Raw genomic sequence first — 22074 nt, forward strand, 5'->3', positions numbered from 1 at the left:
TGACCTCTTGCGTGACTCATCGGCGGCATGATGAGAAAAATCAAGATGGAGTCTGTTTATTTCTTCGTCGTTTTTTCGTTCCTTCATCTTCTTGTAGCTGCCTCCAAGACGAAACTACCAGGCATGTTATTTCCTAGGGATTCTGAGAGCCGACAAGTGAAGGATTTAAGTGGATTTTGGAATTTTCGTGCCGATATGTCGGCTAACAGGAACGCCGGATTTGAACAGAACTGGTTTGCAAAGCCCCTCTGGCAGGTAAAAACTGAAATAGCATTCTCCATAATTGAGGAGTTAATAATACATATCTCGAAAGCTGTAAGAATATAAAAGAACCTGTTTTGTCTTGCTTATGTAGATCGGTATCATTAATCTAGATATTCCTGAGAATTAATTAACCCTCAATAAATTCAGATAAATTGGGTCGTATGGTCGAGCTTTCGGAAAGATTTCCGCATAGTACCATACATTAATTATACATACACCACTGTCATACTGTTTGAGTTACAAAATGTATACATAATTAATGTAAAGGACTGCGCAGAAATCTAGCCAAGATAAGACCACTTTTAACATGTTCGTCATGTTAACGTCACTGTGCCGGTTATGTTCCCAATTTCACACCGGTAACAAAAGTAATATACCATTGACCTACTAAATGGTTCAGTCAATTGTGACCATACCCCCCCCCTCCCCTCCCCGGCCATTTTTCGGGTATAATTTTGTCATTTTTGCCCGGGTGGAGTCAGCTAATATAGCCGAAAAACCCCTCTGTATAGCCACAAGTGCTTAGAATTGACCGTGCCATAAAGTGTACAACTTCTCTTACGGATTTAATCATACGTCCGGTCTTCCAGATAACTTTCAAAGTCAGGGAGTCAATGAAGGATTTTGAAGGGTCAGTAGATATGTTTCTCTCCAAATCTTCTCAAGTTTACCATTCAATTTGCCGGGTCAGGAAGCCAGTATTCTTGGATTTTTGACCTGAAACCCCTCTCTTATCTGGAACACTGTCGTCAAAATCGTATGGTAAATTGACATAGTTGACATAGTTGACATAGCTGACATAGTTGTATACTACCATTTTGTCATTCCTTTCCTTCCTATCCTATTTCATGTTTTCCTTGTCTTTTTTCCTGGTTGCCTTTAAAGATGCTCAAAAAAGTTCTTCATTATTTTAGTCTTCCCAAAAACCTTTCCTTATTCTTGTATATGTATCTTTGATATTATAGATCAGTCTGCTTTCTTAATTAGAAAATAAATTTATATTTCTTTCTTTTTGTCTAAATTTTTGGTAAATTTATTCTTTCTTTCTTCTTTTGCCACCTAGATTAGCTTTGCTACCTGCGGCACCAAGAAATTGTAAATGTAATAATTTGTTAAGTGCTCAAAAACAACATTTTATTTACACAATTACACCATCAAGTAATTAAACAAGGCAAATGGCCATTCTTTTTGTTAAAATGCGAATAAGCATTAATAAGACTTCATGTTTGTGCAAAAATCCACTCCAGCCTTGAGGGGACCTCACTATTATGGACTCCCCACTATTAAAGACAGAAGTTGAAATCCCAAAAAGCAAGAATTACTGATTAATAATTAACTAATTAACAGACTTTCTCTATTCCATACACCAAATCATGATCTCTAAGGTGTCTGTTATAGCAGGAATTGAATATATCCAAAAAATTATTAAAATGATTGTTTTCTTAGCTAAACTGATTACAGATTCATTAAATAAATCAATGTTGCAATGACACTAAGTTAATTGCAATACAATGCTGGTTAGCAGTCTTACCAATTACCAATGGATTGGCCATCTGGGTGACTGTATGGTCTTTGCAGGGGCTTTGTTGCTTTAAAGTTCTCTCTTTGGCAGCAGATCATTTTACAATTGTCTGTTGCATGTTTGGCACTTGAGACATTTGCTTCCAACCCACTCCCCCCCCCCCCCCCTTTTTTTGGGTAAGTGTTTTGTGATAAGTAGGGATGTGGTTAGGTATCTTCTCCTGGGCCCGGTTGTTCAAAAGCCGATTAACGGTAATCCCTAATTAGAAGGAGACCGAGGTTTTCATTACGCTCATTAAAAATGTCTTAGATAGCAAATTTTAAGTGTAAGCCTGTAAGGTAAAGAAAAGGCTAAGTCAAAACTGAAGGACAAAAATCTTTTCGAAAAATCTTTCTTGATTAGTAATTAAACTTGAATCAAAGTTCAGGTTAATCCAGGATTAGCTTAATCAAACTTTGAACAACTGGGTCCTGGTTGCCACTGAATGTTGGTATTCAGTGTGGTGGTGCCTGGTACTTGCACTCTGCTGGTAGAAATGCATGGAGCCCCACCTGACTCTCGCACACTCATCTATCGGTGATGAGTTTAACTAAGCTTAAATATGCAGCAGCTAAATTACAAAAGCTTGAGAGAATTGAGCCAGAAATCTTTCCAATCTCATTTGCTGTGATGTGGGGTTCATGCCATCTTTGTTTGTTTCTCATCATTTTCAATGGCAGACAAATGCAGATCTTGTCCTCTGTCAAACAGTTATCAACAAATTTAGTTACAAAAATTTATCTTCTTTTTCCTTGATAGTTGAGTTTAATCGTTTGTCTCAGGATTGAGTCACAGATGTGGATTGCGACGTTTCAACCGCCATACAATCTCATTTGCTGTGATGTGGGGTCCATGTCATCTTTGTTTGTTTCTCATCATTTTCAATGGCAGACAAATGCAGATCTTGTCCTCTGTCAAACAGTTATCAACAAATTTAGTCACAAAAATTTATCTTCTTTTTCCTTGATAGCTGAGTTTAATCGTTTGTCTCAGGATTGAGTCACAGGTGTGGATTGCGACGTTTCAACCGCTATACTGCTGGTCTTCATCAGGCGATGGTGTCGACTGATTGCATAACAGTATAATTAGCACCTTGGTTTGTGTTGATACTGTTACGCAATCAGTCAACACCATCGCCTGATGAAGACCAGCAGTATAGCAGTCAAAATGTCGTGATCTACATCTATGTGACTCAATCGCGAGACAAACGATTAAACTCGGCTATCATTTCAAACCATGATGACAAACACCTTTCATAATATTCTTATTCCTTATTGCAGACAGGAGATGTGATCCCTATGCCTGTACCATCAAGCTATAATGACATCACACAGGACAAGGCCTTAAGGGACTTCATTGGTTGGGTCTGGTATGACAGGGAGGTTTATGCTCCTAAAGCATGGAAATCAGATGATGTTAGAGTTGTTCTTCGATTTGAGAGTGCTCACTACAACACCATTGTGGTAAGCTTCGCCTGTCAATAACATACTGATTAATACATATTTGCTGAACATTAATTTTGAATGACTTTTATGTTCCAGGTGGAATCACATTCCAGAACAATGTGCAGTTACAGAAAATACCCATATACTCCCCCATGGAAGATTTTTTGTTTTGCACCCCTCCCCCCTCTCCCCCCCCCCCAGGAAATTCCAGTTTAGCTTCATACCTTCATACCTTCATACCTTCTCCCTCTGGAACTGCAAAACAACCTACGTTCAGTTTCAAGTTTTATTCACCAAATCCTTATTCAATGTGTTTCACGCACTTTAAAATTTATAGATAATAATTAAATTACTATTAGAAAAGGCGACCCTTTTGGGTACTCTCCAATAAAAAAAATTCCATTGAAAATAGGATGTAAATTTTGAACTAGACAACATCTGATTTCACAGACTGATGAAAAATGGTAAGTGTTACAAATAATTTAATTCAGTCACACAGTAAGTAAACCATTCAATTTGTCACAATCATTGGACTATTATGGGAGTTGAATATCCATACCTCATTTACCTTTCACACACCCGGGATCGGTTGTTCAAAAAGCAGATAACATTTTCCAGTGGATAAATTGCTATCCAGGCAATAAAATGTACTCCAACTAATACATTTTATATGCTGGATAGGGACTTAACCACTAGATAAAGTCATTCACCCTTTGACCAACCAAAGGAGGCCTGGTAGATGTTCTAACAACTGAGCAAGAAAATGTCTTGTAATGGATTTGGTTACCTACTAAGGATCATATAAGAAAACATCTTTGTTAGTGCTGGTGTCAGTATTTTTGCAAGGGTGATTTTTTCCTCTTTTTTAGTGGCTTAATGGCAAAGAAGTGATGACCCATTCTGGGGGTCATTTACCATTTGAAGCAGATGTCACATCACTGCTTTTCTATGACAAAGCTAACAGAATCACAGCAGCAGTTAACAACACGCTCACACCTTCAACCTTACCTCCTGGTGAAATCAAATATCTAGAGGGAGATAGGTAAGTGGATTCTTCAAATGGGAACCAGTCAAAGCATCTTTATCCATACAATGTACCTATAAACCTGCCTCATCCTTTCATTCTTATTACTCCCTGCACCACTGATTTCCCACTCTTTCTTGCTATATGCCTTGGCACCAGGGGACAGGGCAGCATGTGAATGCTTTATATCATCATGTGTGACACAAATGCTATTCCTATGGCCTCCTTTTGTAATGGGCAGCAGCGGGGAGGAGAAAGGGCTGTACGAGTGAAATTCAAAAATCACAGTCATACTCATTTCTGATCTGGCATTTGATTTATTTTATTTACCTCTGACCTAGAGAAATTTCATTGTGGAGGTCAATCCAGGGGTGCAGATCTGACCTGATTTCACCCAATTGTGGATACTTATTGAAACTGCAGAGATATAAGCAGGTTGCACTTATTCGAAAATCTTCAACAAATACAGGGCTAGCGTGCTGCAAGGCAAAAGACAATTCGAACTCCACTTGATGTAGTGATTAAAACGAAGTAGTGTTGTACTGAGTTGTAGCTAAGATGTGATCGAAGTAACTGAAGTAGCGGTAGCAGTAGATATAGCAGTAGGGGTAGTAGAGGCAGTAGGTTTGAACTGAAACACAATAATAAAAAATATATTCTAACTAAGATAAAGCATTATATTATATGCAACATACAGACGTGATAATTGACACTCTAAGTAATAGAACTTAAAAGATACTAAACATAACTGACGATAACAGTACTGCAAAGACTAAAATATCGTAACATAGCCTTAGATTGAAGTTAATCAAATAGCATTGACAATAACTTCAGAAAACTTGAATATTCGCGTAAAGTATAGAACAAAAGATGAGCGTTTCAAAACTAACACTTATTGCCTGGATTTTACCAAATGTTTGTTCCATGATTTTATTTTAGTTCCCATTTTTCAGCCCTGGATAACTGCTGGATTGTATGTTTTTAGGTACCCTCCTGGATATTTTGTCATGGAAACTACCTTCGATTTTTTCAATTATGCTGGTATTCACCGACCTGTAAAACTGTACACCACCCCTGTAGTGCACTTATCTGACATCACCATAACAACAAGCCACTCTGATCAGGAGGGCGTGGTCAACTTTAGTACCTCAGTGTCCTCCCAAGTGGGCCTTGTGGATGCTTACATGAAGTACGAGCTTCTTGACAAAGCTGGCAATGTGGTAGCCTCGACAGGGGGTTCTGGAATGTTTGAGGGAACATTGACAGTGAAAAATCCTATGCTTTGGTGGCCAGTTGGAATGAGTGATCAGCCTGCATACCTTTATACACTGAAGGTATGGTATTGACAAATAATAAGGAAATTTTTCTCTCCGACCAGTGGCTCATCATATTGGCCTAGTTAATGCAATTTAAGACACAAGTAGTTAGAACACTTACGTTGCGTTCGATTAACTGTACTCCGGAATAAGAATAAGCGGAATAGCTGTTAGATTTATCCTTTTAAGTAAGTTTGGGAAGACGTTTCTGCAAAATTTCGTTGACACATGATAGTTTAAGAGCGATTTTTCCCTTCAGTAACTCCAGAAACCTCTCATGTGGAATTTCTTGTCATCATTCTATGTGATTCCTATTCCGGAATAGGGTCAATCGAGTTGAGCTGCAAGTAATTATTGTAGGTCTTGCCAAACTAATAAGGTAAAGGGACAGAGCAGACAAACACAGGATGCAATCCTCTGACATGTTGGTGGGGGTTTTAAAATGACCCAATCACCCATTCCCATAAAACCTTTTGTAAAAGAAGGTAGACACTGGAGTTTCGTTGTGTGATAATTATAACACTTGTTCGGTGTTTTCGTTGTTTGTTGTCAGGTTACAACTCACTCAGCTTCACCAGAAGTGGATGATGTTTATCGCTTACCTGTGGGCATTAGATCTGTGGAGGTGAACGGGACAAAGTTTCTTATCAACAATGAACCTTTCTACTTTAAAGGCTTTGGAAAGCATGAAGATGCGGATGTAAGTAACTTGTTGAAAATGGAGAAGATGGATTAACTCGTACGAGCATAGCGGCTCACATGCCCTGGGCCGGGTTGTTCGAAAACCGATTAACGCTAATCCACGATTAAAAGTTAACAGAGGTTTTCAACTCGCTCATTAAAGATTATTTTAAAGCCTCATTTTAGTCTAATGGTAAAGAAAAGTCGAAGGTAAAACTGAGGGACAAAAATCTTTTGGACGAATCCTTACGGATTAGTAAATATACTCAAATCATAGTTCACGTTAACCCAGGATTGGCTTAATCGGGCTTTGAACAACTCGGCCCTGTTGTATAACTCTATTTACTAGTGCTCGTGTACCACGAAAATCATCAGTCACTCACTCACTCACTATCAATTTGTGATATGCCTGCCTTCTCTCGAGGAAACTAATGGTGCTTATTGCAATTAAAAAACGTAACATCACGTTGCAAAAGTAAGACTAAAATGACAAAGTACATTTAAAATTTAAAAAGCGAGTTGTTGAGGTCACGTTTCAGAATCCTTAACACGATGAGGCAATTTCTCCCCAAGGCAAGGCCAACAACAGGAAAAGCATCTTCTCCTTGAGGACGGTGCCTACTAATAGAGAATTATTTTTGCGCGGTTTATGACTATACGGGAAAAGCAGATTTTAGCAAGGGCTATTGAAATACAAAAAGAAAATTGGGGGTAACCATGCATTTTTTAGAGATAACTAAGCAACCATTTTTCTAAAAATCAGAAAAATACAAAGCAATGTATGGCTTTTCTTTTTTCAAAATGAAGCTTTATTATCTCTGAAAAATGCATGGTTACTCCCAATTTTCTTTTTGGATACCAAAATCACTTGCTTAGTTCTGCTTTCTCCGCATAGTTTTAAAGCGCGCAAAAATATCCCTGTATTAGTAGGCACCACCCATAGGAAACTCGAGTATCTCGAGATGTGCAGAACGTATGCGCAGTAACAATAGTAGGCACCGTCCTTAAGTTGTCAAATTTGAGTGGCATTTAACTAGAACGATCTTTGTGGCGTTTGAGTTTGAATCACATGCCTCGCTTAGCGCTTATACGTTTGTTAATTAGTCGACTGTAGTCTACACAAAACCGATTGGAATTGTTTTCTTTGAAAAAATATTGCACTAGACCTTTTTAGTCCTACATAACACTTTAAATCTACCGGCTTCGTGTCAAATGGAAACACTGCTACGTACATTTTGTACCCTTATTATAGTTTAGGCAAGGTTCATCGATGTCGCTTTGCTCAAATAATAATGCTGGGCTATTTTAATCATACCTTTACTGTAATCTGCAGAAAATCGTTTGGTATTGTTCCTTCAAAGTAATATTCCTTTTGCACAACCCTAAGAAAAAACACGTTTTGTCTGCAGCAGAGTGGCAATTGCAATTTCAGACTACACAATAAATCACAAAACAATATACCATCACATTTATTCCATTGCGCACAATAAATCAATCAGCACACAAAGCAAATGCGTGTAACCCATGCAACTCACAAGAAAATGTGAGTGACCAAGTCTCCATTGGCTTTGTTTTCCTGTATATGGTTTAACAAAGTGGCTAAAGGTTTGTTATCTAATGTGACGAAAGGAAAACAAAATAAAAACCCCTTTCATTACTCTCTGTATTTTCGTCTGGATGGGTTATTCTATGTTTTTAGTGTAGAATTTCTTTGTAAAGCCGGCGACACACCTGGCGATTTTATTCGCCGATCGCGGCGAATTTGATCGCCAGCGAAAATCGCTTGCAATTTTTGCCCCCGATTATTGCGGACAAACTTGGCGATTTTTTTCGCCGATCGTGTCGATGTGGCAGTTTCGAAAAGTCATTGTGATAAAATTGCCCAACCTGTTGGGTTGACTTTACTGGCGATTCGCAGTAATGAACATAGAAAATCGCGGGAACGGGCACAATTGGCGAATGCGGCGAATTTAATCGCCGATATCTGACATGCCAGATATGGCCGATTTTATACGCCGATCGCTCGCGGCGATCGGCGAAAATCACAATCGCCGCACCGGGCACACCTGGCGATTTTCGCCGATCGCGGTGAACGGCGTATAAAATCGCCAAGTGTGTCGCCGGCTTAAATATTCGGTTGTCGCTTCTGTCGTTTATGTATGCTACAATGTCAGCGGTATTATTCACCTAAAAGGCTTTTGTTTTTGCTAGATTCGTGGCAAAGGTATGGACCACGCTATCATTACCAAAGATTTCAATCTGATTAAGTGGCTTGGAGCAAATTGTTTTCGTACAAGTCACTACCCATACGCTGATGAAATCATGGACATGGCGGATCAGCAGGGAATTGTTGTTATCGACGAGAGCCCTGGAGTTGGAATTAAACAGTGAGTGATCAATGAATTTAGTAAAACAGCAGGAAAATATAATTTAGTTGGCACTCGTTTAAATGTTTCAAGGGCATAGTTTGCATTTATTGATAAACTAGGTACCTTACATTACTGCAAATACGCCTTCTGATCTTAAGCCTGGTACATTTGACGTCTTGTTCTTCCCTATCTTATCTTCCCACCACCTGATTATAAACAGAAGTTGGGGACACGATACAAATCAAATTTTAAAGTTGGGGACGTAATAATTATCATATATTAAGTAGCTACCTTGGTAATGTTTAATTCTGTTGACCAGGAGATCATGGGCTCGAACAATGCCCGGACCAATACGCGGAATCTGTTACCTGAGGAGAATGTGGTACCTTTGCCATGGGATCTACATATGGTTAGACCTTCACGTAGCAGGGCCGATTCCAGTTTTTTTCGAATCGATCCGATACGAGGACGATAAAACCGATATTGTGACGTCATCATCGAAGACTTTTCTGTGATGTTATCACATATACATTCTAAAAACACTCTTTATGGTCCGTAAACAGTAAGCAAAAAACAGAGCTTTAGCAACAATGCCATTATGAACGCATTATACAGTTCACCTTAGTCCTGTCGAAACTATTGTAGGTTTCAAAACCGTTTAACTCATTCATCTGTCAAAATTTGTCTCCACTCAGTCTGTATTCTCCATTTGCATTCTTTCTTTGTTACAGAGAGAACTTCAGGAATGATACCCTTCAGCATCACTTGGAGGTCATGACTGAGCTAGTTCGCCGTGACAAGAATCGGCCATCAGTGGTCATGTGGTCTGTAGCCAATGAGCCAGCCTCTAATAAACCTGGAGCAGACACCTACTTCAAGTATGACTACATCAAATATATTTAAAAGGTTTTGATACCTTTAATAACGACATGGACAAATCATGCATATGCAGGCAAAAACTCGTTTGAAACACACCAGCAAACATGAAGCCTGCTACATCCTGAGGTTCAAGGTTCATTTATTTCACACTATTTACACAACATTAACATAGAAAGAAAAGTATTACAACAGATAATTACAAGATAAATATAAATACAGTACAAATTATAAAATGTGTGTGGTGCTCAAAGTAGCAAAGGCTTTCTAGTTGACCACCACCTATTTTAAAGTAAACAAGGAAATGACACTGAGCTTTATTGAGCACTTCACCTACGCCATTGATTTCTTTCTTTTTCTTTCGTTAACGAAAATACCAAAGCAAAAGGAAGAAAATCAAAGACGTGTAAATTAACCTTAAAGTTTGCAAAGGAAATAACTTTGCACAAACGATAGATCGGGTGGTCGAACTCATTGAACATACAGGTGTAAGTGAAATTCCTGAAACGTCGGCGAATCTTGGAAACGTTTGACAGATATTTGTAGGACTGTCACTTGTGAAAAACTGGCGCAAACGCTGATAACGAACAACAGATGTAGAGTATAAATGTATTGATCTTCTTGCATCTTTTCCATATTTTTTGTCGGCAGTAATTTATTGATACCTCCTTTGATAATTTTAGGTGCCGTTTTCAAGATTCATTATCTGTAAAATATAGCTTTCTGTCTTTGGAATTTTAAGTGTCTTTTTCTCTTATTTTGTTTTTAACACTTGTTTCAATAGATCCGTAATCGAGTTCACTCGCTCGTTGGACCCCACCCGTCCTGTTACTTTTGTTACTGCAGCGAGTGCGGACAGTGACAAGGCGGTAAGTTTCTTGCTGCAGCTTTTTCAGTGTGGCTTATATGAAGTATTAACTACAAAATTAGGTTTTTGAAATTGTTGTGGTCTCTCTTTTGTCCTCAATGACGTCATAGTGTCCAAGTTTTGGCGCGAAGGATTTTACAGCCTGCGCGCAGACGTCTCGTATTCCCATTCAGCGCCAAAGACACAGAAAACACTTGTACATACTTGAAAGTCGTCTCCAAAGTACTGTTTTCGTATTTTCTATAGAAGTCTCGTTTTAGAATGTACTGACAACGCTCTAACCTCAATTCTTCAAAGCCAGTAGGGTCCCATTTTTCAGGGAGAGCGATTAAAAAAACCACAGCCATTGATTTTGTAAAAAACTGGACCAGAAATTTCCATTGCAAACAGTTATATTACTACTACCCTGCAAAAAGTTAAATTGTTTAAACAATGTTTTCGATCGAGGTAAAAAATGAAAAAGACGAATGAACAACTTCAAGGGTGTAAGAGCAATGAAAGCGAGCTGTTTGTTAATGAACTGTAACAAATAATTAAGAAGTTTTTAGGCGGAGGACTTCTATCCATCCGGGCATTTTCGCCGGATGGATAGTATTCTTCGATGATCAGTGTCTCTCTGCGGGTGATCACTATCACGGCACGTGATCAATTTAAGCCAATCAGTATCGGAGACATTCACATAAACTGTGGAAGGGCTGATGCTCGAAGCGTCAGCACTCCAACCTATTTACGTTGGCCAAACTACCTTAATCAACTCAACTCCGTTGATAAGGTTAATTAACCAGCGAATCGGTCAGACGAAGAGCCAACGCTCGAAACGTTAGAACTCGAATCTCTTTACTGTGGTTAATTTACCTTATAAACTCTGTCGATAAAACCAAACTTAAGGACGGTGCCTACTAATACAGAAGTATTTTTGCGTAGCTTGTGACTATGCGGGGAAAGAAGAGCTTAGCAAGGGTTATTGGAATCCAAAAAGAAAATTGGGGGTAAGCACGCAATTTTAGAGATAAGTGAGCAACAATAATTATAAAAAACGCTAAAATACAAAGAAATGTATGGAAATTTTTTCCCGAATTGAAGATTAATTATCTCTGGAAAATGCATGGTTCCCCCAATTTTCTTTTTGGATACCAAGAGCACTTGCTAAGTTCTGCTTTATCCGCATAGTTTTAAACTACGCAAAAATTTCCCTGTATTAGTAACCACCACCCATAGGAAACCCGAGTATCCCGAGATGCGCAGAACGTATGCGCAGTAAAAAAAGTAGGCACCGTCCTTAAGGCTTGGAGACAGTTTAATAGTCAACCATAATACTTGATATTTTAACAGGTGCAGTTTGTAGATGTGATTTTGTGTAACCGTTACTATGCCTGGTATTCGGATTACGGACAGACACAACTCATTAGCCACCAGCTGGAGGGTGAGCTTAGAGCCTGGTTTGACACGTTTCATAAACCAGTTGTGCAGTCCGAGTACGGGGCTGATACTGTCGCCGGACTTCACATGGTGAGTTGAACTAGAACCTCTGTAATGTCTTGTTTTCGTCTTAATTACGTTTGACAGTGATGATGATGCTGATGATGGTAAGGATGATGGTGACAGTGATGGTGCTGGTGGTAGTAATGATAATAATCATCATCATTATCACCCTCCTCGGAATTGCACATATCTTGCGGAAACCACTATCTATCACTTGGAAATCACCTGTGCCCTCAGATGCACGGAATATATTAAGGCAAGGGGTGGAAATGCAGACAAATTAAGGAAACGATGACGACGATGATGATGATGATGATGATGAAGATGAAGATGATAAATTATTCAAGAATCTTTAGAGGCAAAAATTTGAAAGGCATTCTTGGTTAACTTTCTATAAAGGATCACCCAATATTAGAGATAAAAACTAACATTTTTTACAACAATAAAACGTAAGATTTTCAAGTCAAAAGCTCAAATGTGTAAATAAACAAATTCAAGACGTATGGATCACCGAAAGGTGAGATTTTTTTAAAACATTCTCTTTGTTCTTTGCGTAATTGTTGTATTGAACTGTACTGGAAACCGAAGTAACTCGGCATCTTTGCTCTGAAAAGGCAAACTTGGTATAAAAGACGCGTGTTCTTTTCCATAAAAGTCAACATTTTCAAATAACAGTTTATCGAAATATAGAGGATTCGCATGGAAACACCCGCCTCCGGTTTCTGGAAAGCCGATTAGCGCTACTCACGATTTAATCACCCTAAGATTTATTCTACTATTACGTCCTGTTCCAAAAAACTCGATTAGGGCTAACCAAGGACTAAATAAACTAAGACTTAAACATGTTAAATTTAACCCTCCTAGCGAGGTCGGTTAAGTCGCTAATCGGGGAACTAAATTTGTCAATAAAAACAAAATGGCGGAAATATAAAACCTTTCGTTGAGCTGATTCAAGAAATGAGCAAAGGAATTTATGTTAGAAATAGTTCCTCTTAGCGGCTGAAACGATAGATGAACTTGTTGGTTGTTAAATGTCATGCCTAGTGGAAGACAGTTGACCGAAGGCGCCCAGAAAGTCGCAAAAACGCAAATCTTATTCTTTCTAGGTTTAGAAAAAGAGTTAATTTTTAAATTTGTAGATTCTACAAAAAGTGTTTGAATGGCATTAAAGTTTTGCGGTAAATTGCGGTGAAAAGAAGACGGAAGAGATCACCGAAAATGAGATTTTATTTCAGAGAGAAGAAAATATTAGTTTTGTTTGTTTGTTTGTTTGTTTTGTTTTGGCTGCGATGTCGGTACGCAGGATAGTTAATCAATTAATCAATATCAAAGCTGTGCTTTCTCTTAAATCATTGCCTTATTATCTCCGAAGATTCAGTCAGTAGGTTTATGGATGAAAAAATCCAGGAGAGTTGAACGTGGTTGTCAGCTTTTTGCGTTCATTTTCCTTCACAGGGTCAACAACACTTTATACTGAATAACTATTCCATTCCGTTTTCCTTTGAACAAACCGCGGGAGTTTCCTTCAAGGTGTACGTTTCTTGTCTCGACTTCACCAACAAAATTTTGATGGCTAAAATTTTTGACGAGTTTCTTTGTGTTTTCCAGGCATTGGCATTCTCACGGGCGTCTACGCGCGAAAAACTGGTTTGACCGGTTTCAATCAATCAATCAATCAATCAATCATTCATTCAATCAATCAATCATTCAACCAATTAATCAATCAATCTTTATTGTTTATACATGAAATCTAGGTTTATTGATCAAGAGATAAACCCGCTTTGAAAACGTCCTTTTATCCCACGATTAGTTATTCTGGGAATAAGAAATTTAATCGTGGCATTAACCGCTAATCGGGGGAATAGTGTGATCAGCTTTTCAGGAATCGAGGCTCGCCCGTAATGTGACTTTCCTCTCTAAATGCTATGATTATAAACATCTTCTTTGAGTGTGCCTTTTACTTCCCTAGGATCCACCGCTTATGTTTACCGAGGACTATCAGGTGAGGGCTGAAAATAAGTGGCTGTTTACATGGAGGGAGGAAGATGCTAGAACGCAGATGACCCTGACGCCATATGTTTTCTGTATTCTGTTTCACGTACAAAAATGTTGTCTTCGCCCTTGCGCTAGGATCTTTCTGGCGATAGTTTTTTCCTAGCTGAGAGATTGGAAAATCCTAGCACCTTGTAAACTAAATTCGCTCGGAAGGTCCTAGTACTAGGGACAAGAAAAACAAACATGGCGGCGCCAGGCGTTCAGCTTCCAAGGACCGACAATTTCGTCTAGCTTTCCTTCACCACTTGGTAACGGAAATTTCCACATGTAAACCAAACTAAAAGTTGTTTCGCCTTCTAGGATATTCCTAGTGCTAGGATCTTCCTCCCTCCATGTAAACAATTTGTATTTCAAGTCTGATGTATCGAACAAGAAAAGATGTTCGTTCCTAGTTTACTATTTATAACCTTATGACGTCATAGCATACACGCCTCATTCATGTAGTCATACTTCTCGTTTACCTCAAGCCACTAACACACAGTGGTACTGAGAATAGCTCACGTTTCCTTGGTGAATGTATGTGTAAAGTCTTTATTGCAAATCATCATTTCAAGCATACGTTCAAATTTACAATCATGTGTAAGAATACAATCACATTCCTAAATGTACGACAGAATGGATTTCACTACTTTGAAACAACACTATAAACAGTGTCAGATAAAAATGGTGCAAAATGGCTTTTGAACGGTCTTGGAGGAATAGAACCTGGCTCCATTCCGTTAAACTTCGAACGGACTAACAAACTGTTGAACATCAAAAGAAAACGTAGATCGACTTGTTGTGACGTTAGTAATCATTCATCAAGTTAAAACATCAACGTCGTGGGCAGCAAACTTTGAGCATTGTTACTCCTTTAATGCATCAACGTTTCCGGCGAAAGTAACACTGGAAATGTCCTTGTATGCATATTAACCGATGTATCATAGAGCTTTTTTCAATTGAGTGTCGAAAGTGGTTTCGCGTTTGTTTTGGTTTTGCTTTATTACGCTCTGTGATTGGTTTGCAAAATTCGCGCCACTTTTCAACCAACGAGAAGCAAAACCAAAACAAATCACGACCTGCTTGCACGCGTTTTCCCGCGCTTGGCGCCGGTTACATGTATTTGCTTCGAATTCTGATTGGTTCATGTGCGCTGCTTGCGTCTGTTGTGATTGGCCAGAGTAATTACTTTGGTTTTGTTTTTATGAAGCACATTTAAAAACCACGCTAATATAATTTGCTGTCGACTACTTAATTTCCATCACAGACACCACACAACTCCTCATTGTTGTTGTTGTTGTTTATTAGGTGGAAACTATCCAGCAGTATTTCCCAGTGTTTGACAAGCTAAGGAAAGAGTTTTTTGTTGGTGAACTGATATGGAACTTTGCGGACTTCATGACCAAACAACGTAAGTGTGTCTTCTTCTTTTTCTAGATCTTCTTCTCCTATTTATTTGTTTGTGGGACAAATCGCGCTGGGTATCATGGGAAGGAACACGCCGCACCTAATATACTCTCGTATCCAATCTTCCCTCAACCCCCAAAAGAAGTGCAACTGGGTACGACTCTGACACAAGCCGTAACAGCTTCTCGTTCATGTGCTCACCCTTACTTCTACTTATGTTTTTTATGTTATTATTATTATTATTTCGTAAGAAGAGAATCCTGGAAAATTAAAACTGATGTTTAACCAATTCATATCCGTTTTTAGAAATTACACGTGTGGTGGGAAACAAGAAGGGAATCCTGACGCGCCAACGGCAGCCGAAAGCCGCTGCTCGTGTCCTGCGCCAGCGGTACCTCAATATTTCCTTGAGAAGTTGCAGCAGTGAAGATGGAAATGACATTTGCTTTAGATAATGTGGCAAGTGTTGCTAGAATCCATGATAAGCCATCGGTACTTCCATTTGAAAACATCTTCAGAGACTTAATTTGACAATATAGCAAAGTAAGTTCTTTCAAAAACAGCGCAACATTTTTAAGAATGCAAAACAAATATCGACAGAAACGTCTGTGATCGTCAGTTGCGGTCCCATAATTGAATCGGTGGATAATAATATCTAGCCGGTACTGAGTTCGACCACATAAGTTAAATTAAACGAGATAGAATAATCGCGAAGTAGTTTAAAGAAACGTTCCCTTTTTTAATATTTTACATGGCGTTCCTGTTTTGGTTGCGTAGGCTCCCGCTTACGGCATAGCCAGCAGCGGAACCACTGTCGTACCCAAGGTCTCCATGGTGTTCAAAATGGCGGCGAGAGAAGGCGCTGGCTAGACTTACCACAATCGACTTCGATAGTTAGGAGAATTTCTGGTTGTTGTTGTTGTTTGTTTGTTACCCACATTAGCAGTAGGGAGTCAACACACACGACAGTACAAATTCCCTGGACAGGTCCCTTGTAGTGTTTTCACATTGGGACAGGTTACCGAGACTTTTCCCACGAATAGTTCACGCAAACGAACAAGCTTAATATCCTTGGTCATGTCCCTTCAATTCAAACTAGTCTGAATTCGTTGAAAAGTCGCAGGCCACTGGATCTTTTTGGACAGAAACGGATAGTTCACACCGTGGGGCGGGAACGTGTCGCCTTGTGTGTGCCTACCTTAAAACATTAAATTATACATCTGCCCGAATTTTTTAAAAGATGGCCGATGAAAACTTGGGCGCTTTTCGGGAAACGACATAGAAACACGGGTTTTATGGAACGGAGAAAGGTTAGAATGATATAAAAGAGAGAGGAGAGGGGAACAAACAGACTATGCAACCTTCGGAGGACAAAAGACCATTCGCACCGTACTGTCAAAGAAGCATAACTTGAGCGGGTCCGTTTTCAAACATCAAAGTAGACATAAATTATTCATAATCATACATTAAATTACAATACCTATGCTCAAACCTGGCATCTTTGCGAAACGAAGAATCCACAGTGAGTTGTACAATTAACTCTTTTTTCATGTAAGTTGAGGTGAGGGCTCCCTCTTCGTATCTACAGATTTATTGGCTGATTTCAAGTTCACGTGATTCAGTGCTAGCAAGACAAGCGCCTTCTTTCGCCGCCATTTTCAAAATCGAGAAGGGTTTTGGCGGAGCCCCTGCTCAACTGAGAGACCATTGCATTTTTCTAAGAGTACTTTGAAATACTTGACCGGAAAGGAGGAAAGTTTCTTTTCAGTGATTTGAGTAAAAAATTGCCAAACATTTTTGAAAGTGTAGAATTTGTTTTATTATAATAAAAAGTAATATAGTTAGGTTTAAAAGCGTTCAATCATTGCGTTAAGAAAAGATGGCCAATTTGACTAGGTTGATTAAATTGTTTCAGCAAATTTGAATTATCAGTGACCCACAAAATAGCGCTTTCAGGCGGAATCTGCAAGGGCTATGTCACCTCTCGTTACTTTCTGACAATGATGCCAAAATAGCTGTTAGAGATGAATACGCTATTCCTAATATAAATCTCAAGGGTTTTTTTTTAATGGCCTGTGATTTTGGGACTATTCCGGAATAGCAATAAACGAAAAAGACGATATTTGTAATATTTTCAGAATGAACAGAATAGTATTCCGTTCATTCTGCCCCTGATAGCAGCGTGAACGGAATACTGTTTGCTCAGAATAAAAGGAATTGCATTCTGTTAAGAAAGTTTTCAGGTTAATCGGAATAGGCTGAGTCCTGTTTAGTAGATCTTGCAGTTTTTATGCTAACTAGTTTGTATTTACATATCAAAAGCACTGAGTTTGAATCAAAACAAAGTCACCCCAGCCTCGCTTTCAATCTAAGGCCAGGCTACTAAGAATGCCATTTGTTATTTCTCTCGTTTCCAGTCTCCTATTTAGCATAGTCGCGCGGTTTTGTAAATCAAAAGCGCGATGTCTTTCCGTCGCTATGATGTGTTAAGCCTTAATACCATTATTGAACAGAGATATCGAAAACAAGTCTGTTTCTGCTACAAATGTTGCTTACAAGCGTGGTCGGAAATGTTTCTAGAACAATGTTCTTACCATTTGTGAGGAAAAATGGATAACAAACAATTTTCTGAACTATTCAGTCAGAAACATTTTGGTTTCAAAACAAATACTAGGTAAATTAAGATCAGAGTACGAGTACGACTTTCAAATTTCAAATCAGTCACATCCCCAGAACTCTCTCTCTCTCTCTCTCCTTCCCGTTGTTTACCAGCAGATGAGGAGACTCTAGAAACAAGATTGGTGTGACAAGTGGTTATATAAACCGCGCAAACTAGATTGGAAAAGTCGTTCTCGTACTCAATCTCGTACTCTTAGCCAAATCTGAAGGTCCCTACTGCCAGCGCGCGGGAGCAGAAGAATTTTTGGATTGTTTCTGCAACAAAGCTTCCTGTGTTACGTCTCAAGTAAAAAGCAGTACACCAGGACAACCAACCTTCGCCCAGGAAACCCAACCTTTCGAGAGCCGAGAAGGGAATACCATTTTTTTGGTTGTCTTCTGATTTTAAAACAATTTTTAAGGACGTTCTCATCGTCGTCAAATCAATCTCAAATTTGTGTGTTCAGAGTTTGTAACAAAGTTAGAGGTAAAATTGCACCTGATATTTAATTTTTGGGTCTATGTTTAGACAATATCATGGCTGTTAAGTCTCCTTTACAACTTTTAATGAGCAAATATCTTATTGTAGTTGTAGTAGTACTTTGACAATATCAGTCCATGCTTGATAAAAGAAAGTTTTCGTTTTCGAAGAGAACTTGTTATTCGCCTATAAACATTCCAAACAATTTAGGAAGCAACCTGTTCAGAATTTCATAAAACAAAAAACACGTATTCACTATGTTTTGATTATGTGCCGGTTTGGGGTCTTAAAAATACTATTCACATCGTTCAGTTAAAATATTGCTTCTGTAGTTGGCCGCGTGGCCTAATGGATAAGGCGCACGACTTCGGATCGTGAGATTGCGGGTTCGACTCCCGTCGTGGTCGAGTTTTTTCTCTTTTTTATACTAACAATATTTTCGTTTTCTTAAGTTCCCAAATTACACTTTACAGTCAAAGTAGGAGATTAAAGCAAAAATATTTTAAATTTTCAAGCCCGTTTCTAACAAGAATCCTTTCAATAACAGGCAGTGATTTTTAAATATCTATTTAGTCCTGACTCCTCTCCCAACGCTAAAAGTCAGGTCAATACTTACATGCTGGTTATAGGAGCACTTCTGGTGTACTTTAAAAGTAGACAGATCGCTGCATGGGGAAAGACAGCTGTCAGAAACCGAGTTCGCATTTGGTGGAGTCCCTGCAGCATTATTCAATTTGGTAGAACTTTAAAGCGAAATATAATTTAACGTGCAGTTTTTTTTTTTTTCAAATTTCTACCAATTGTTCACTTCCATGAAATATTTTGAACGGTTTTGTGCGGTAAAAAGAATATATCACCTTGCGCGCGACTAGAAGAAATATGATCAATTCAAGTTGCCCCAAAATTGCTTGCAGTATCAATTTCCAAAATGTGTCATATCGACCAGTTCTTGCTATGTTTGGTCGAGCTGGAACGGTACAGAGAAAAGGGCAGAATTTAAACAACTTAAAACATATAATTTGTTGAGCACAAAAAACCAGCAAAATAAATTTCTTTTTTTAGCGACAGACACAGCAGCAAACGCTATTAACTCAAAACGTTTCTCCCGTACGATTTTCTGTCAGCCATAATATAGAGTTTGTATCGATAGCTTATTGTATTCCGGTTTCTCCAAAAAACATCTTCCCTGGGATTTTTAGTAACCATTGTAGCTTTTATATTCGTATATGAAATGGTAAGGTTATCTCAGGTAAGGCAATTTCTTAATTAAAGTGTGGACGGGAGACGGAATTAGATACAACTCGGTACATAGAAGAATCAATGTAGGAAATTGTATATCCTTTATGAATTGAAGATAGTTTTCAATTGTAACTTGGACAACGCAACATGTAAGCGAGAATCCGTGAATTATCCTGTTAAGCGGTTCTTGCAAAGTTGTTGCTAGGTAAGCTAAAATGTTTCTAAGCAAAAACAGCTGTTGCTATGCAAACAGGTTGCTATGGGAACAATATGTCGTGTTCTCCGGTTACACAACAAGAACTGGGAAATACTGTAGATTCGTTGTGCTATCAGGCTAGGAGCAAACTAAGCTGCGATCAGGCTCTATTTTCGTTTCTCTTGGTGAACCATTCCCGCGGGAAACGCAAAAAAAGAAGCGAACAAATACTGACGAGGACATAGAGCGCCGCTAAAATTGGGCTTACTCGCAGGTAAGGAGTAAGCGAGAAATTCTCGCAAATGTGCTTAATTTGAAAAAGTATGCTTAAAAACACAAGAATGTTTTGAACCCAGAAATAAAAGACGAAATCGTTGAAAGTCGGAATCAGATTCAAAATCATAGTTACCTGTCAGTTTTGCATGTTATCTCAACCCCAGTATAGCCATCTCGGTAACATAAAGGAACAGTCGTGTTTTCGTGGGCAACGGGAAATTGTTTTTTCTCTGAAAAATAAATTTTGGGCACAAAATTATGGAAAAGCTAATGGGTCGTTACTGGTGTGATATTCAAGAAACGCTACTGTGGCCCCGAGGGGCCACAGTAGATCTGTGCGAAAATACCACGCACATACTTTATTTTAGATAAGTACTTTTCGTTTCCGCAAAATTACCATTTTTCATTGACAGTGCTGAGAGTAATGTTGGTGTATACGATTTATTTACAGCATTTTTTTTTACTTGCTCCAAGTCCTTTGTTTGTTTATTTTGATTTTAGCTCTCGCTCGCGCTCGCGTCCCTCAGATCTTGCCTAGTTCCTAGGCCTCTCTCTGTCGTCTCGGGGCCATTTCGGGTCACGTGGTCTAAGCGAAAAAGTTTGACCAAAACGAATTGACCGTGAGGGCTTTGGAAACGGCCGTACAGAAACTTGGCTTAGACCGAAAAAAGCACTTCTTCGTTGGAAACAAAACAAGCGACTTGGAGGAAGTCAAAAAAAGTGTGTTAAATGGTTGCATTTATTATTACACTCGTGTTTTTATTTTCAGCAATAGAATATGCGTCCCAGATCTTGCGCAAAAATTTACATCGGTGTTGCGCGCGTATTGACGTCACAGAGTGGAACGGTTGAAAAACCGTTTAAGCAAGCGAAGGAGATGGAGTGCGATATTTCGCGTTTTTGAAGAAAACATTCTAACTCTGCTCACCTTTAGAGAGGCGTGGTGATTGTTTTCTGGTAAAAAGGCAACCAATGTTGACGTAAATCGAGAAAAGTTTTGAAACAAAATGACATAAGTTAACTCTGCGCTTGTCTTTGGCAAACTGAAGATTTTTGTAAACGTACGCATCTTAAATAACTAAATCCATTGTTACGTCGCAGCGCGCGCTTATTTCTGCTGACGAGATCTTTTAGATCAAAATTCAAGGCGGTGATTGGTGGACAAGAAATGCGGCAACCAAGAATCGCGGGCGCATAGAAACGCACTGCCTCTGCAACGAACGGCCGAGAGAAGACTGGTAAAATGTTGTTGTGACCAGTTAAATATGCACTTACTCAGATCTACCGGTAAAGAAAAAGAGGTGGGGGGGGGGGGGGAGGGGGCGATTCGGTTAGGGAATAAGTACAGTGTCAAACCTGTACTAAGCGGTCACCCTCGGGGAATTGCTAAGTGACTGGTTAATACAGGTTGAAAAGAATACTCATCTAACACATTAAAAGCACCATTTTATATCGCATTGGATCGCTTAATGTACAGTTAATGCACAAACACGCTCGCAAAATCACTTAGTTAGGAAACTGCAATTGCAACATTGAAATGGTATGACAAAGGAGAACAAAGCATAAAAGCAGAAATATAAAGCAGTCAGTATTACAGGTTGCAAAAAATTCAATTACCTTGCAGGTTATTTGTTACACGTATTACAATTGAGTGGCCTCAGTCGTTTTTCATAGTGACCCTTGAAAACAGGCCAAGACAATAGAAACAACTCGTTGGGACTTAGTAAAGGGTGACTTCGACCGCTTGATCCAGTGCCGCTTGATACAGGTTCGACTGTAGCTCGGTCAGGCGGAAGGGGAAAAGTGATTAGCCCGGCTGCTTATCAGTGTCATGTTGTAGGCATCAAGGAAACGCCGACAAGTCAAGCCGGAGATCCTATCAAAATGTATAAGTAAT

At 39.0% G+C, this 22074-nt stretch overlaps 1 protein-coding gene, 1 long non-coding RNA gene and 1 other non-coding gene across 4 annotated transcripts; 2 read left to right on the forward strand and 1 right to left on the reverse strand.

Moving 5' to 3' along the window:
• Positions 1 to 9: 9 nt before the first annotated feature.
• LOC146482744 (beta-glucuronidase-like) lies at positions 10 to 17171 on the forward strand. Of its 2 annotated transcripts, none has more exons than XM_085106821.1 (12): positions 10 to 255; positions 3106 to 3288; positions 4140 to 4312; positions 5280 to 5628; positions 6164 to 6310; positions 8503 to 8678; positions 9392 to 9538; positions 10321 to 10405; positions 11737 to 11913; positions 13856 to 13888; positions 15229 to 15331; positions 15634 to 17171. In XM_085106821.1, exons 1-12 carry the CDS (start codon positions 28 to 30, stop codon positions 15780 to 15782), a joined length of 1950 nt encoding a protein of 649 aa, XP_084962947.1. In that variant the 5' UTR covers positions 10 to 27; the 3' UTR covers positions 15783 to 17171. The 2 variants fall into 2 exon arrangements, with proteins under 2 accessions (XP_084962947.1, XP_084962948.1); XM_085106822.1 differs by having other exon boundaries at positions 8503 to 8675.
• LOC146482745 (uncharacterized) lies at positions 16046 to 21427 on the reverse strand. Its single transcript, XR_014864059.1, has 2 exons — positions 21097 to 21427; positions 16046 to 20405 (listed from the first exon to the last, which is right to left on the reverse strand). It is a non-coding gene; the product is annotated as an uncharacterized LOC146482745 (long non-coding RNA).
• Positions 18801 to 18873, forward strand: Trnar-ucg (transfer RNA arginine (anticodon UCG)). Its single transcript has one exon. It is a non-coding gene; the product is annotated as a tRNA-Arg (tRNA).
• Positions 21428 to 22074: the final 647 nt, after the last annotated feature.

The sequence above is a fragment of the Pavona decussata genome, unplaced genomic scaffold (assembly GCF_977016875.1).
Source record: "Pavona decussata unplaced genomic scaffold, jaPavDecu1.1 SCAFFOLD_44, whole genome shotgun sequence".
In the NCBI taxonomy this organism is placed as follows: domain Eukaryota; kingdom Metazoa; phylum Cnidaria; class Anthozoa; order Scleractinia; family Agariciidae; genus Pavona; species Pavona decussata.

Excerpts from the sequence above, each read along its gene's own strand:
- LOC146482744 (XM_085106821.1), top strand. The coding sequence starts at position 28 with ATGATGAGAAAAATCAAGATGGAGTCTGTTTATTTCTTCGTCGTTTTT. Across the intron at positions 8,679-9,391 it reads CCTGGAGTTGGAATTAAACA|AGAGAACTTCAGGAATGATA; the intron begins GTGAGTGATCAA and ends TCTTTGTTACAG. Across the intron at positions 15,332-15,633 it reads GGACTTCATGACCAAACAAC|AAATTACACGTGTGGTGGGA; the intron begins GTAAGTGTGTCT and ends ATCCGTTTTTAG.